General features: G+C 50.7%; 1 protein-coding gene across 1 annotated transcript in view; it reads left to right on the plus strand.

Annotated features, from left to right (window-relative positions):
• Fkbp5 (FKBP prolyl isomerase 5) overlaps positions 1-2,708 on the plus strand; it is an 84,811-nt gene extending 82,103 nt beyond the window's left edge. The window contains exons 10-11 of the mRNA XM_090355811.1: positions 1,278-1,517; positions 2,210-2,708. Coding sequence (XP_090211937.1) covers positions 1,278-1,517; positions 2,210-2,314 — 345 coding nt within the window. The 3' untranslated portion in view covers positions 2,315-2,708. The remainder of the gene's footprint in view (positions 1-1,277; positions 1,518-2,209) is intronic.
• Positions 2,709-15,949: the final 13,241 nt, after the last annotated feature.

Below are 15,949 nucleotides of genomic sequence, written 5' to 3' on the forward strand. Positions count from 1 at the left end.
TCTCTGAGTTCTTCTTGCTCAAAGTTAGTTCTCTGCCTCTTTGAGCCACAGCTAGAATTCCGGCCTTTTGTGGGTAGTTTATTGAAGATAAGAGTCTCAGGACTTTCCTGCTCAGACTGGCTTTGGACTGCAATCCTCAGATCTCAGCCTCCTGAGTAATATAGTTATAGGCATAAGCCATTGACGGCCAACTTAAGTTTTTGACGCCCAACTTAAGTTTTATATAAAATCATATACAGGGACTTTTTATTACAGCCATACTGAATACATGTGTATAACTTAGAGCATTAAGAATGCCCAGAGAACATTAAGAAGCCCTCGCCATTTTTACATTGATATTATTATTTCCAGGCTTTGAGTAAGTTACATGAACTATCCTATGATAATGGGGAGGAGGAAAGGTGTTCTTGACTCTAGTACTAAAAGTTTTAGTCTGTTCAGTTGGCTCCATTGCTGTGGGCTTTCATAGGAGGTTACAGCAGAGGAAAGCTGCTCACCTTACAACGGCCAGGAAGCAGGGGTGGAAAGGGAGGGTCCAGGGACAAAATAATCCCTTCAAAGGCACATCTCCAGTCACCTGCCTCCTCCAGCCAGGCCTCCCTTCCAAAGATGAGTTCAGTGGGAATGCCCTGGTGTGTGGCCTTTGATGTAGTTGGTGCCCTCCACTCTAGTACATATACCCGCTGGGACCAGGCCTTCAGTGTAAGAGCCTGTAGGATGACACTTCATATCTAAATCGTAAAAGAGCATTCTAGAAAGCGTCCTGGATACAGGAACATACCCTTTCAGTATTAAGGTATGAACTCAGCAGGCCTTCTAGCTCAGTACTGTGTCTCTGACCTTTTATCATAACGAGATAGCGTCTTACTTTCTGCTGAGTGCATACTTAAACCTTGATCCTTCTATTTTCCACTTTCTACCATATCTGAGATGACAGGAATTTGTCACCAGGTTCAGCTTCTCCCACTGAAATCGCGACTCAATGTTTTCTGCCTAGGCTGGCCTGGATCCAGGAGCCTTCCATTCTCAGCCTTCTGTGTAGCTAGCTAGTTCCTTGAGAAGGAAGTCTTGAATCTATACCTGGGTAGCCACTCAAATAGCTACTATTACAGGTGTGAGCTAATAACCAGCACAGAAGCTAATTTGAGTGCTGATCAAAAAGGATATGGTTATCTTGAACCTCACTTAAGGGTGCTTTGGGAAGTTATTTACTGAATTTCTTACTCAAGTCCTAAGAAAAGTTCCATTCATCCTTTCCAAATATACTCTGTCTGCAGGCCCTTGGACTAGACAGTGCCAACGAGAAAGGCTTATACAGACGAGGCGAAGCCCAGCTGCTCATGAACGAGTTTGAATCAGCCAAGGGCGACTTTGAGAAAGTGCTGGAAGTAAATCCTCAGAATAAGGCTGCAAGACTACAAATTTCTATGTGCCAGAAAAAGGCGAAGGAGCACAACGAGCGGGACCGCAGGATATACGCCAACATGTTTAAGAAGTTTGCGGAGCAAGATGCGAAGGTGTGTGCAGAGTCCACCGGGCGTCATGCAGCGGACAGCTAAGCTGGCTGCTTTGGCTTTGGTTCCAAGAAGATTGATTAGACTAGACAGGTTTGGGTGGCTAGCCTGGAAGACACAGAAATTGGAAAATGATTTCCACTCTGTAATCTCAGGCCAGCTTGCTTCCAGAGGCACGAGCCACAGGCTTGGATCCAGACTTCTAGCAGGATTTGGAAGGTCCTTCAGGAGCCAGCCCGGCCTCCCTTGTGCCCTCCACTCTCGCCGCCAGGGGCATGCCAGCTTACTCAGCAGCTGCCTTCTCATTTTAAGTCAAGGAAAGGAAGGCTTCCACCCTAACCTCCCTGACCTGCCCAGCTACGCAGCCCACAGAAAGTCACCATGGCAAGTCCAGGTGTCATGCCTTGGCCCCCATTAAAGCTGTCTAGAGGGCTGGGAGCTTGGCCTAGTGGTAGAATGCCTACCTCACATGCACGAAGGCCAAGCAAGGTTCAGTTCCTCAGGACCACGTACATAGAAAAGTCAGAAGTGGTACTGTGGATCAAGTCGTAGAGCTCTAGCCTTCAGAAATCCCTAGGACAGTGCTCAGGCCCTGGGTTCAAGCCCCAAGAATGGGGGATCTGGGGAGAGCTGTCTAGAAAAGTGTGGAGTTTGTCATTTCCCCTAACCATCTTGGTTTCTTCTTTCTTTCTCAGGAAGAGGCCAGTAAAGCAGTGAACAAGACTTTGGCAGGAGTTCCCAATGAGAAAGAGACAGACAGCCAAGTGATGGACGAAGAGAAAGCTGAAGGCCATGTATGACGCCACGGCCCGGAGGGAGGAGAGTCCTGACAAACTCGCCCTCCGCTGGGCTGTCACCCCTCAGGACTGAACTGTCTTAGTGTAACGTTTGTTATAGTCTATGTGATTCTGGAAGCAAATGGCAAAAACAGTAGCTTCCCCAACACCACCGCCCTGCTGCCGCCGGTGGGTTCATGGAGAGGGTGGCATGGGACCACTCCACGTGGAACAGAACAGAAAGGGCTGTTGGAGCAAAGAGGGAGAGCCAACAGCGTTAATCCAGCGCATTTCAGTTTCCAATGCAGCAGCCTCTGGGGTAATTCTAGCAATCTGGGGCTGTTAGATTTTACACTCAAACTTTAATAGCACCGCAGAATCCTAAAAAAAATAATAATAAATAAAAACCCTTAATGAATCTCTCCTTTCCTACAAGTGGGGTGGGGGCTGTGAGTGCCCACTCAGAACCCATGGTGGATGGAAGACTGGGAGCTCTGGAGAGCTGGAAGCTTCTGGAACCTCCCAGGCCGCATGTCTGCTGACTTCGCTGCTTGCCAGCCAGCCAGCTTGGGAGGGTGGCTTTCTGACACATGCAGCCATTCCCTGGGGCCATCATGCTGTTCTTCCTAAAACACCCTTGAGCAACGTGAAGGGGGTGGCTTTCCCGTAGGTGAAGTCTTGAAGTGCTGAAACATGGAGAGAGTAAACTAGAATTGTGCTTTCCCTCATTGTCGCTGTGAGGAAATGACAATAGTACCCGACATGTCTGCTGGCGTTGCCACTCGTAGCCACCTTCCATTCTAAGCCTGCTGTTGAGAGGTGAGCATGTTCTCAGTTTCTCCAGCCCAGCGTGTGTTTACTTACATATCCATTTAGAGTGGATGCAGCGTTCTTTGGTCTGGCTTGTTTTGTTGGCTCAGTCACTGGCTTATTTCTGTATGCTGGTTTGTGGAACTTCACACTCCTCTATCGTGCCATGTTCTTTTCACCTTTCACTGTTGAGTAGCTTTTGTAAGTAGTTACCCTTGCATCGCAGGCTTGATGGCCGATATTTCATCCTCAGCACTGGTGGCACCATGGTGCCCGAGAGCTGGACCAGTGGAGGGGCAGCTCCCCACACACCCCTCCTGCCTGAATCGGGGCAAATCCTGAGCGTGTGCATGCTGACTTCACGTCTGTGGGCAATGAAATTAAGCATGGCATTTTCTCCCCACAGTCGAAGCCTGTGGTTATTTCACTGTCTTGAGTCCTGAGGAACACAGGCAGTCCCGGTTCAGATGAGCTCCTGTCTGTAGGTTTGAACCAAGTACCTTCATTGTTAGGGGAACCAAAAGTCATTTCCCTCCATGTCAATTTTTGCTTCTCTGTGGAGCAAATGGGATGAAATCGTGACGTTTTAACTAAAGCCCCACCACTTATTTACTTTTTAGTCATTTTCATCCCAAATCCCAGTATCACCTAAGAAGTAAGATGAGCAAGAGCTGGTTTTGCTTTCTGGCTCACCTGTCCAGCATCTGCAGCTCTGTTGGCTGGAGCGTGGTCATCGCAAGGCCTCGAGTGGAAGTGAAGCCTTGCGAGGCCAGGCAGCGTTCCAGGTCACAAACAGGAAACCTGTTCCACAACTCAAACGACCCCAGCCATCTCCCCGTGTGTCCCCCAGGCTGCACTCCCCAGGGAGATGGGCACGTGGCTCCAGGCAGATGACAATAAGATGTCAGACCAAGAAAAAAGTCCCCATGTATTCTTGTTTGGGGGTTGGTACTCAGTCCTTGTGGAAACCAGAAGATTCCTTCGAGCCACCTCGTAGACTGCAGCACGTGGAGAGGCAGCAGATGCTGAATTTTAAAGGGGTTTTTAAAAATCAGATGCATTTTTTGTGTTCCTTAAATAAATTTTTATAAAAAGTGGGTTCTCACAGTTCTTGGTTCTTCTGCTCAACTAGTCTTCAGGGAAAGCATTTGGGTTGGAAAACTATGAGAAAGGCCAATTTGGACAGTGTCCTGAACATGATAAACTGGTTCCCATCATCCTCACCAGGAGAGGCCTGTGTGCCACGTAGTAGATGCTGAATCAACACTCCTCTTTCCAGGGTAGACTTACTTATTGCTCTCTGCTCCTGTCACTTTCTTTGACATTGGGAGGGCAGAACCACAGTTTTCTAGCTGTCCTTGCAGCCTGACTTAGTTTCTCCATGTTCTTTCCAAGTGAGCCACCAGCAACTTGACTGGGGAAATCCAACTGCAAAATGGCTCTGGTACTGGCGGCTCACACCTATAATTCTAGCTATTCAAGAGGCAGAGATCTGAGGAATACGATTTGAAGCCAGCCAGGTCACTAACGTCTAAGACTCACCTCCAGTTAACCACCAAAAAGCCAGAAGTAGAGCTGTGCCTTGAGTGACAGAGCAACCAACCTTGAGTGGAAAAACAAAGTGACAGGAAGAAGACCTGAGTTTGAGCCCAAGTATCAGCACATAGAGAAGGAAAAGCTTTTTCCCCACTTAGGGGGCTTGAACTCAGGGCCTGGGTGCTGTCTCTGAGCCTCTGTGCCCAAGGCTATAGTGCTCTACCACTTGAGCCACAGCTTTCTCTACGTAGCTATGGGAGATGAGTCTCGTGACTTTCTTCCTGTTGGGCTGCTCTCAGCTTCTTGAATACGATTATAGGCATGAGCCACCAACATGAGGCAGGAAACGTGTTACGTATTTGTTGTCAGTCCTGGAGTTGAACTAAGGCCTGGGCACCATCCTTGAGCTTTCTCAAGGCAAACACTGCCACCTGAGCTAAGCACTACTTCTGGCTTTTTTACGTAGGTTGTACCTGGGAGTCGAACCTAGAGCTTCGTGCATGCTAGGCGAGCACTCTACCACTACACTCCTAGCCCAGGAAAAGCTTTTTGACAGACAAACTTCTTTCCTATTTTTTCTTTTGTTTCTTTATTATTTTCTTGCTAGTCCTGGGGCTTGAACTCAGGGCCTGAGCACTGTTTTTGGGTTTTCTCAATGCTAGAGTTCTACCACTTGAGCTATGTGGTACCAAGAAATTGAATCCCAGTCTTCATAGTTGGTAGGCAAGCACTCTACCACTAGATAAAACTCCTAGCCATCTTTCCTGGTTTCCTGAATGTCTTGTTCCCTTTGGTTTTTGTCTCTCATTTTTTCAAACCAGATACCCTCCTGGGAGGCATCGGAAGGGACCTGGACCTTCCATGATGTAGTGGTGGAGAATCCCAAGCAGGGGTGAAGGGTAGAGGGAAGGAGTGCTGGGGTGAAAGGAAAAGGAGAAGCAGGCCTCTTGAGCCTGGAGCCAGATGAAGAAGGGCAGATGGGCTAGAAGTCAGGAGACAGTTCTCTCCCGGCTACGATTGGGGGGTACACTGCCTCCTCCCAGTTGGACTGTGAAAGTGGAGTCTAAGGACTGTGGCCTTGGGGGCTCCGCCTCCTGTTCTGATCTGGCAGGTGAGGTGGCTGGGAAAGACCTGCCTCGTGGTTAGGAACAGGCAGCACAGTACCCAGTCTTGAAGAAATCCTGGGCCCTAGCACTTCCTTCTCCTCCTTCCCCTCCCCCTCCTCTTCTTCCTTCCTTCCCCAGTCTCTCCCTCCCTCCCTCCCTCCCTCCCTCCCTCCCTCCCTCCCTCCCTCCCTCCCTCCCTCTCTCTCTCTCTCTCTCTCTCTCTCTCTCTCTCTCTCTCTCTCTCTCTCCTCTCTCTCTCCTCTCTCTCTCCTCTCTCTCTCCTCTCTCTCTCTCTCTCTCGGCAAGGATGTTGTCCCTGAGCTCTTCAGGTAAGACTCTCCTGGCTTCGTAGCGCCTGGGCTGGCTTTGAACCATGATCCTCCAATCTCAGCCTCCTGAGTAGCTAGGATTATAGGCGTGAGCGACCACACCCAGTAAGTCTGTTAGACTCTTATCTCCAATAAGCACTCAGAAAAAGCCAAAGTGGCATTGTGGCTCAAGTGGTCCACTTGAGTAAAAGAAGCTCAGGGATAGAGCTCAGGCCCAATGTTCAAGCTCCAAGATCAGGAAGAAGAAGAAGAAGAGGAGGAGGAAAAGGAGGAGGAGGAGGAGGAAGAGGGAGGGAAGGGGGAAGGAGGGGGAGGGAGGGGGAGAAGGGAGGAAGGGAGGGAAGAAAATCAAAAGTTAAAAGCCACTGGGTGTCAGTGGCTCACAGCTGTAATCCTAGCTACTCTGGAGGCTGAGATCTGAGGATCGTGGTTCAAAACCAGTCCAGAAAGAAAAGATAACTCTTATCTCCAATTAACCACCAAAAAGCCAGAAGTAGAGCTATGGATCAAATGGTAGGGTGTTGGTCTTGTGAGAAAAATCTAAAGGGATAGCACTTGACACTGGCACGCCCATGAATACGCCCCCCCCCACACACACACACTCAGTACAGCTGTAAGAAGGAACAATCTGACACAGGCAGCAAGGATACATCATAGAAAGTACTGTGCTGGATGGAAAGAACAGACCCAAAATAGTGCATATGATTCCAGTGAGGCAAGAGCAAGAGCAAGTGAGGGCAGACCCAGGGGAATGGTGGGCAAGGGGAGAAGGGGAAGGAAGGGGCTACGAAGAGCCTGTCTTAGAGCAGTGGTGACACCGGTGTAGCCTTTGCCTAGTCACCCGATGGAACTGTGTGAATTTCCTCCTGAGGATTAAAGATTCCCAGGTGTCTCCCCAAGCCTGAAAGGCTACCAGCCCCGCCTCCCAGCTCTTCTTGTGGCCCTGTTTTCAGTAGCAACCTGGCCGAGAGCGCCACCTAGAGTCAGGTGAAAGTACTGGTTCAAACCCTAGACAGACCCTGGGAAAATGATCTGTTCATCCATCTTGAATTAGACAATAAACATTGCCATGAATAGAGGGAAGCTGGATAGATGGGGGATGGGAAGAGGAGGAGCTGCTTTCAACCGTATGCATTTTACCTTCCAAGGTTTTACTGGGTGTCTTTGGGTACTGGTGACTCACACCTAGAATCCTAGCTAATCAGGAGACTGAGATCTGAGGAGCATAGTTCAAAGCCAGCCCAGGAAGGAAAATCCCTAAGACTCTTCTCTCCAATTAGCCACCAGGAAACTGAAAGTGGCATTATGCCCTAAAGTGGTAGAGCACTAGATTTGAGTGAAGCAGCTCAGCGACAGCACCCAAGCCCTGAATTCAAGCCCTACCTCTGACCCCCCCAATTCTTCTATGTGTATATGATACAACAAATAATAATTCAATAAGTAGTAATTCAATTCAATAAATTATTCAATAAGTACAAGTTATCTTTAAAGAAGAGAAAGCTAAGAACGTGGCTCTGTAGTAAAGCACTTTGCCTAGTATGTATAAGAGCCTAGGTTCCATTTTCAGTATGACAAAAATTACAAGCAGAAACAAGAACAGATAGATGAGCAGCCAGATCTGACCAAAGAGCCAGAGTTTGGCCAGGCCTGCTCTAAGCCAAAAACAGTTCCTCTGACCCAGCTTTAACCGGCAGAGCACATCGCCTCCAGTAATAAAACTGCCTTGCTCTGAAGTGGTGTGTTTGCTGGGATAGAGAAGCCCCAATACCGCCCACCTTTCCTGGGCCTTCCCAACAGAGAAGTCCTCGTGGTATCTAGCCATCTCCCCCAAATCTGAGAACATTTCTTACCCTACAAGCCAGCCGAGGCATCACTGTAGGGTCCTTTGGGGAAAGCTTGCCAGAGGCTTTCTAGAGGGGATGCTTATGAAATGTTACCAGATCTTCTCTCAGAGGGACTCTGGCCACAGTTTCCCTCAGAAGAAGCCCTGTGGACTTAGCAACTGCCTGAATGACCACCATTGTGGGAACTAATCAGATGCATGGCTACTAGCTCTGAAGTCTCACTGGTCTGCAGTCAGGTACTAGGTTAGTGGACAGCTCATGAAATGTATTCTTAGGCCATCGTGGTCACGTGGCCTCCCTCAACCACACAAGTCTCCTGTCACCCTCCAGTGCCTGTTAGGTCTCTGGTGACTAAATGTGAACCCTTGAACTGTGGTACCCCATCTGAGAGGTAGCCAGCCCTGGGCTTAATGCACTAACCCTGCTAATGCCCTAAGGCCGGGTTTGGGTGGGGCCTCTGGGACATCCAGGGAGTGCAGCGAGGTCACATGCTGGAAATAAAGTGCCCAGTCATCTCTCCTGGCTTTTCTTTTGAATGCTGGTGTGGGGCTTGAACTCCAGTTCTGGGCTCTGTCCTTCGCTTTTTCACTCAAGGCTAGTGTTCAACCCCTTGAGTGATGCTACCACTTCCACTTCCAGTTTTTTGGAGGTTAGTTGGAGATGAGTCTCGGGGGTTCTCTTGCCCAGATTGGCTTCATACTGCAATCTTTAAATCTCAGCCTCCCGGGTGGGTAGGCATGAGCCACTGGCACACCATTACTTTTTTTTTTTAAACCACTCCTGGGGCTTGAACTCAGAGCCTGAGCTTCGTTTGCTCAAGGCTAGCACTCGATCACTTGAGCCACAGCACCTCTTCTGGCTTTTTCTGCTTATGTAGTACTGAGGAATCAAACTCAGGGCTTCATGCATGGTAGATAAGCACTGTACCACTAAGCCATATTCCCAGCTACCAGTCAGACGTTAGCATGCCACCACCTCCTCGTGCCATCCAGAGGAGATGGGTGCCTTCCCCACCCCTCCTGCCCTCACAGCTGGCCTTGGGATGGATGGACAGACAAACATTTAAACCCCAAACCATAGAATGGTTTGCCAAGAATCCGTGGGGCCTGGGCAGCAGTAGTTCACACCTATTAGCTACTCAAGAGGCTGAGATCTGAGAATCAAGGTCCAAAGCCAGCCAAGGCAGAAAAGTCTGTGAGATTCTCAGTTTAACCACCAGAAATGGAGCGGTGGCTCAAGTGGTAGAGCACTAGCTTTGAACCAAAGAGCTTAGGGACAGTGCCCAAGCATGAGGGCACGCCCCAACAGCAAAAAAAAAAAAAATGGGGGGGGACAAGCAAACAAGCATGGAGGATGTGCTGGGAAAGGATGCTAGAGCTGGGGTCTCAGGCGGAGCCCACCAAACCATCAAGGGTGAGGTGCCTGCCCTTGGCCTCACAAAACCTGGTATCACCACAGGGTAGAGGTCAAGGACAGAAGCCACAGACAGAGAGGAAGCAGCAGTCAGGGAGGGGCAGGACAGAGCGGGGCAGAGCCACTCAAGGGGGGGGTTGTTGTGTGTCTGTCTATATGACATGAGGTTGAAGCTAGGATCCTGTTCTAGAAGCAGAGCAACGAAGGCCAAGTCCCCATCTCCTGGCCCAGTGGCAAAAGACAGGGCCACTCTCTGACCTGGTGGGAAGGCCACCTCGGGAGAGGTGGAAGGTAAAGGAGTCCTGGGTCCAACCTGTGCCTTCGCTCTGGGGGCTCAGAGGATGGCCTGGCTTAGTGGGGGGAGGGGGAAACAAGATGGGAGAAAGGAAATGGGCCAGTGAGGATTAGAAACATGGGGGATGGGAGGGCTGTGCACCGGACTGAGCTGTAATGAGATCAGTCTGAGGGCAGAAGGCAGGGCCAGGCTGAAGGCTGGAGGAAGAAGGGCACCCGGTCTCTCGCCCCCCCTAACTCCCCACCCCCCCAGCACAGGCAGACTGCCTGCAGACAGGGTCTTTCCAAGGGCCTACGGCCGTCTGGGTTGTCTGCTGCAGACAGTGAGGAGATATAGACTTTTCCAAAACTCTGACTCCTGCCAGTGTTTTTTCCAAGAATGATCTAGAAAATGATGAAGCAGTCAATGGGACAGAAAACCAACTTCACAGCCCTGAAAAAGAAAAGAAAAACTCAGGGAGAGCACACAGGCCCTGAGTTCAAGCCCCAAGACTGGCACCAAAGGAAAGCAACTTCATTATAGATCTGACATGCTAAGTCAGGGTTATAGACAGGTGAAAAGAAGATGCTTCTTTTACAAGTTCTTCTGACCCAGCTGGCCCCCCACCCTATCTCACTGTACACTGTACATAAACTCAGGCAGCTTGAACACACCGATGTAAACAACACTCAGAAAAATAGGATTTTAACTCTGGAAAATCTTTCAAGCCAAGACCAGGAAACCAGAAAGTGTAAGGAAAAAGGTAGAGGTGGTCGCATAAGAATTTTATATCAAAGCCAAGCTCACTGGCTCACGCCTGTAATCCTAGCTACTCAGGAGGCTATCTGAGGACCAAGGTTCAATGCTAGCCCTAGCAGAAAAGGACCTGAGACTCTTACCTCCAATTAACCTCTAGAAATAGGGAAGTGGGGCTTGGCTCAAGGGTAGGGCAGTAGCCTTGAGCTAAAGAGCTCAGGGTCAGCGCCCAGACCAAGTTCAAGCCCCATGACACACAAAAAGAAAGAAAGAAAGAAAGAAAGAAAGAAAGAAAGAAAGAAAGAAAGAAAGAAAGAAAGGAAGAAAGAAAGAATAATAACTTTATATCAAGCGTGCTGTCTGTGGCTCACACCTGTAATACTAACTACTCAGGAAGCTGAGATCTGAGGATCGCGGTTCAAAGCAGCCCTGACAGTTAAGTCCATGACACCCTTATCTCCAATTAACTACCAGAAAACCAGAAACAACACTGTGGTTCAAGTGGCACAGAGCTAGTCTTGAACATAGAAAAACTCAGGGACAGCCCAGCCTCTGAATTCAAGCCCCAGGACCCACAAAAAAAAAAAAAAGTCTCATGGACTTTTCCTCCAGAGCTGGCTTCAAACCATGGCCCTTAGAAGAAGCTAGGATTACAGGCGTGAGCCACCCGCTGGTGCCTGGCTCCATATAAAAGTTAAAAAACAAAAACAAAAACTCCCCACAGGTGTGTGACGTGTACCACATTTAGGGGAGGGACATGATAATAATCAGGTCTGTTTTCAACTGATCAAAACCAACTCTGACTCATGCATCTCAATTATTCATTCATGGCTGGGTGCCCACCCGTGGTTTACTCCTGCAATCCTAGCTACTCAGGAGGCTGAGATGGATCCAGCCTGGACAAACCACCTGGGCAGGAAAGTGTGTAAGATTCTTACCTCCAACCAACCACCAAAACACTGGAAGTAGAGCTGTAGCTCAAGTGATACAACACTGGCCTTGAATAAAAATGCTCAGAAAGGCTGGGAATTTGGCTTAGTGGTAGAGTGCTTGCCCAGCATTCACGAAGACCCAGGTTCGATTCCTCAGTACCACATACATAGAAAAAAGCCAGAAATGGTGCTGTGGCTCAAGTAGTAGAGCTCTAGCCTTAAGAAAACCCAAGGACAACGCTCAGGCCCTGATCCCAAACTCAGGACTGGCAAAAATAAATAAATAAAATAAACCTTGCTAAAAAAAAAAAAATGCTCATGGGTGGGGGGGTGGGGGGGAAGGTAATGGGGACCAAGACATGTGAAAGGGTATCAATGTATGTGAATTAATGCACCTTCTATCTGGCAAATATCATGTAACCCTTTTATTAATTACAATAAAAATATTTTTTAAAAAAATGCTCAGAAACAGTGCCTAGGTCCTGAGTTTGAGCCCCAGAACTAACACACACACACACACACACACACACACACACACACACACACACACACACAATCACATGTCTGAATGTGCCAGGATAGTTTCAGGAATGGCTGCCTCCATTACTGTAACAAAATACATGAAACTGAGAAACATTATAAAGAAAAGAGGTTTTATTATCACTGTTCTGGAAACTAAAGGCTCAATATCCAGCTGGGACCCCACTATCCTTTCCCAGGACAGTGGTCCCAATAGCTGGAAAGCCTGGCACTGCGTCTGGGTCACCTCAGCCCATCACACAGAGAACAAATCACCCCCAAACCACAGCTGGCTCCCCACATTCCACCACCATGACTGCCCATCTCTCTCTGTTCCTTTACTCCATCTCTGTAATCTAGCAAGGAGGCTCGAGGCTAGCCTCTGGGCTAACAGTTTCCAGTTCTCCCCCCCTCCCCGCCCCAACTGTCCCTGACAACAACTTGCTGCAGCATGGACTTCACCGCTAATGACTGAGCAGATGGGCCACAATGGGCAGTGGAAGGTGGGGTCAGCCATAGCTGAGCTCCCTATGGGGGGAACATTTTTGTCCCAGAGGAGCCTTTCCTAAGAAGACAGGAACAAGTGCTTCCACAGAGGCCTGGGGTGGGTGGCAGGAAATCCCAACCAGGTCATGGCAAGGTGTGGTGGAGGACTGTGGGAAGGGGTGCAGACACCGCCCAGGTGGAGCAGTTTCTGGTGGTGGGGAGGGCGTGGACAGCCGTGGGTGGACAAAACACCCAGGTGCTCAGGTCTTCTTTATCAAGGGCGGAGCCCAAGTGCCCTGTGACTGGGTCTCAGAATACTATCTGATTCAAGAAATGTGACTCAGTACCCTAAAGGTAGTTTTTTTAATCAGTTCAGGATGAGCCGGTGGCTCATGCCTGACATTCTAACTACTCTGAAAGCTGAAATCTGAGGATCGTAGTTCAAAGTCAAGTCAGCCCAGGGAGAAAAGTTCAAGAGACCCTTATCTCCAATGAACCAGCAAAATGCTGGAAGGAAGCATGGTAGAGTACCAGCTATAGAAAAACAGAGACAGAGAAAGAGACACAGAGAGAGAGAGAGAGAGAGAGACAGACAGACAGACAGACAGACAGACAGACAGACAGACGGAGAGAGACAGACGGAGAGAGACAAAGAGAGCGAGCATATGAATGAGGCCCTGAGTTCAAGCCCTGATACTGGCCCCCCCAAAAATGTACCTAAGATTTATGCTAAACCAAAGGAAACTGAGGCAGCGCCCTTTTCTCTTTCGGTAATAAACCTAGCAGTTGCGTCACTAGATTCAAGTTACCAGATCTGGGAAGCAGAAAGATCTTTATCTGGCTGGGGAAAGAATTCCAGGCTGGACAGAAACCAGTAGGAACAGATTTGTTGATGCAAATCGAAGAGAAAACAATGCACCCTGCAGACAGGAGGGTGGGCAAGAGCTGGGGGTCCGAAGACCTCAAGATCTAGCCGGGGTCTGTGGATGGTCGGTCATGGACAAGTGAGTTACATTTCATTAATGTCCAGAGGCCTGGCTGTGTGTCCTCAAGACTTCCTATAATCTGGGCAGGGTTGCGCTTGCCGTGGATGGGTCAGACTGGGCTGCGGAGGCCGTGGAGGCCGCGGGTCAGCAAAGCCGCCTGCTGATGTCCAGAGCGCACAGCAAAGTCCTTAGCGGCCAAGCCTTTGCTCTCAGCCTCCGCTTTCCTAACCCTGCCTCTGTCCTATAGTAGCTGAACATGAAAAAGATGGATTCCTGTGTGTACTAGGGCTGTGACTTGAACTCAGGGCCTGTGCCCTGTCCTCTAGCTTTTTCACTCAAGGCTGGTGTCTACCCCCACCTACTTGAGAATCCAGGGCCTGGTCTTTAGGAATGAGACGTTATTAATATCGTCGGATGATGTGTGTTACCTGGCAGGTGAGTCAGGGACGGTGGGACCTGGTGCCCTTCTGCCACCCCAGATGTCAGGGAACCCAAGCTCACAGGATCCCTTCCTACCTGGTGGTGTCCCAGCCCCTTGGCATCCTCACTCCCTCCCCTTCCCCACCCCTCTCTGCTGGAAGGGGGAGGGGGGAGGCGCCTTAGTCAGTGGACTCATGCTGCCACCTGGTGGTGACTTTGAGTATCACAGCTTCTCTCACCTCCATCCCCAACCTGGGCCTAGCAGGTCCAGAGCCTCCATCCCTGCATAAGGCCAGGTCCAATCACATGGCAGAGATGCAGGGTGGTGGGTGTCATTCTGCTCCCTGGATGGCTCTGACAGCCTAGACCCTCTGCCAGTGTCGTTAGGGGTGAGGAGGGGAGGGTCCCAGCTCAGGTTTGTGTGGAGATCCTGCTATTTATGCTTCCTTTGTGGCTGGGATTACAGGCATGTGCCAGGCAGCCCTGGTGTGTGGTGGTGGCTTAGCTGTGGCCATAACAGGCGTCCCTTTCACACTTGCAAGTCCAGTCTCCCCCCCCTCCTCCCGCCTGCCCCTCCTCCCAGGTCCCCTCCGCTGTGTTTGCTGCCCTCAGCCACATGCTTTGAACTGCACAGCCCCACATCCGAGCCTTCCTCATTCTCCCACCATGCCAGGGCCACAGCAGCCTCCTCCCCCGGCCTCCAGGGGTCCTGGATCCACTCTCCACACCCATGCCAGGGGAGCCATACAACCTTGTTATATCACTGCCCAAAACCAGCTCCCCAGCAAAATCCCCTGTCAGCTGAACCCCTTGCTTCCGGTCCCCCACTTTACCCTGTTACCTCCCTCATCTTTCTGTGACTATCCCCTCACCCACTCTGCCTCCCTCGCAATGGTCATCAACCACACTCCTGCTTGAGGGCCTTTGCACTTGCTGTCCCAGCTGCCTGGAGTCCTCTTCTGCTAGATGATAGAGGGGAGTCCTTCCCTCCCCTCCCGACTCCCCCACTCACCTCCTGGACGCTGTGTCCTCCTCTGCCTTCATCTCCCTCCTGGTGGTTTGGTGTCCAGAGGAGCCCAGGGCCTTTAGCCCCTCTGCCCGCTGCTGGACACAGTATCTGGAAAAGGGCCTGGCCCTCAGTGGGTCATCCTAATATGTCCTGTCCCAGGCCTCGCTGGGTAAACTGAGGCTATGACTGTCTTAGGTGGAGAGGATGCAGTGGCAGGAGGAGACTGCACGGGGAGGAGAGGTCTCCTGTGCAGAAAAGCTCCTCACAGGGGGTCATGTGGGGAGGCCCAGCAGAGGCCAGCTACGATTCTCCCGAGAATTCTGTGACCAGCCACCATGGCCCTAGCACTCAACACTCAGCACCCAGCACCCAAAACTCACCACTTTTGTCCCTCCCACATCCCAGCGAAGCCAGAGTCCCTGCTTCCTCCTCAGTCCCCACCATACCCTGACTCTCAGGCTCCCCACTGCAGAAGGGGGGCTGAGGCCCAGCGATGGGAGAGGCCCCTGGGCTGGGGACACAGTGATGAGAGCCCACCCCAGGGGTATCAAGGTCTGGCTCCCCCACGGGGACAACTTCTCCTGTCTCCCCCTCAGTCCACACCAGCTACCAGAAAGAACACCAGGCAAATGAAAGCAAATAGATGCCTCCGCCATGGTTCCGCGGCCCCGAGCCCAGCTGTGTGTCTTCAGGCAGGGTTCTTAACCTCTCTGAGGCGTAATCCTAAACCCGGAGCCTGTTTGTCTGGAGGTCTGGAATCAAGCAGCCGGATGAAAAAGTACTAGAGCTTCTGCACATCCTGACTGAAATCTGAGAGCTAATTGTGTGTGCCAGACCTGGAGCTTGAACTCAGGGCCCCAGTGCTATCCTTGAGATTGCTGTTGTTGTTGTTCAATCCAGGTTGGCGAGCAACCACTGGAGCCGCTTCTCCACTTGCAGCTGTGTGTGTTTCACCGGAGCTGAGCATGGGAAGGACCTTCCCCCCCCCCCCCAGATCTCAGCCTCCTGACCGAAGCTGGTGGGGGCCCCTGGCACTTGGATTGGTTTTGGGGGTTCTTGTGTGCGCTGGTCTGGGGACTGGGGCTGTACTGGAGCTTTCTCTCTTCTTTCTTTTCTTTCTTTTCCCCCTCCAAGTCTGGAGACCCGCAGGCCAGCGTCCCCGGGGCGGGGTGGAGGGCGGAGGAGGCAGCTGAGCCGGGATTAGCGGGGCGCGGAGGGCGCAGAGGAGGAGCGCGCGCC

This window comes from Megascapheus bottae, chromosome 22 (assembly GCF_031878675.1).
Source record: "Megascapheus bottae isolate mThoBot1 chromosome 22, mThoBot2.hap1, whole genome shotgun sequence".
Taxonomy (NCBI): domain Eukaryota; kingdom Metazoa; phylum Chordata; class Mammalia; order Rodentia; family Geomyidae; genus Megascapheus; species Megascapheus bottae.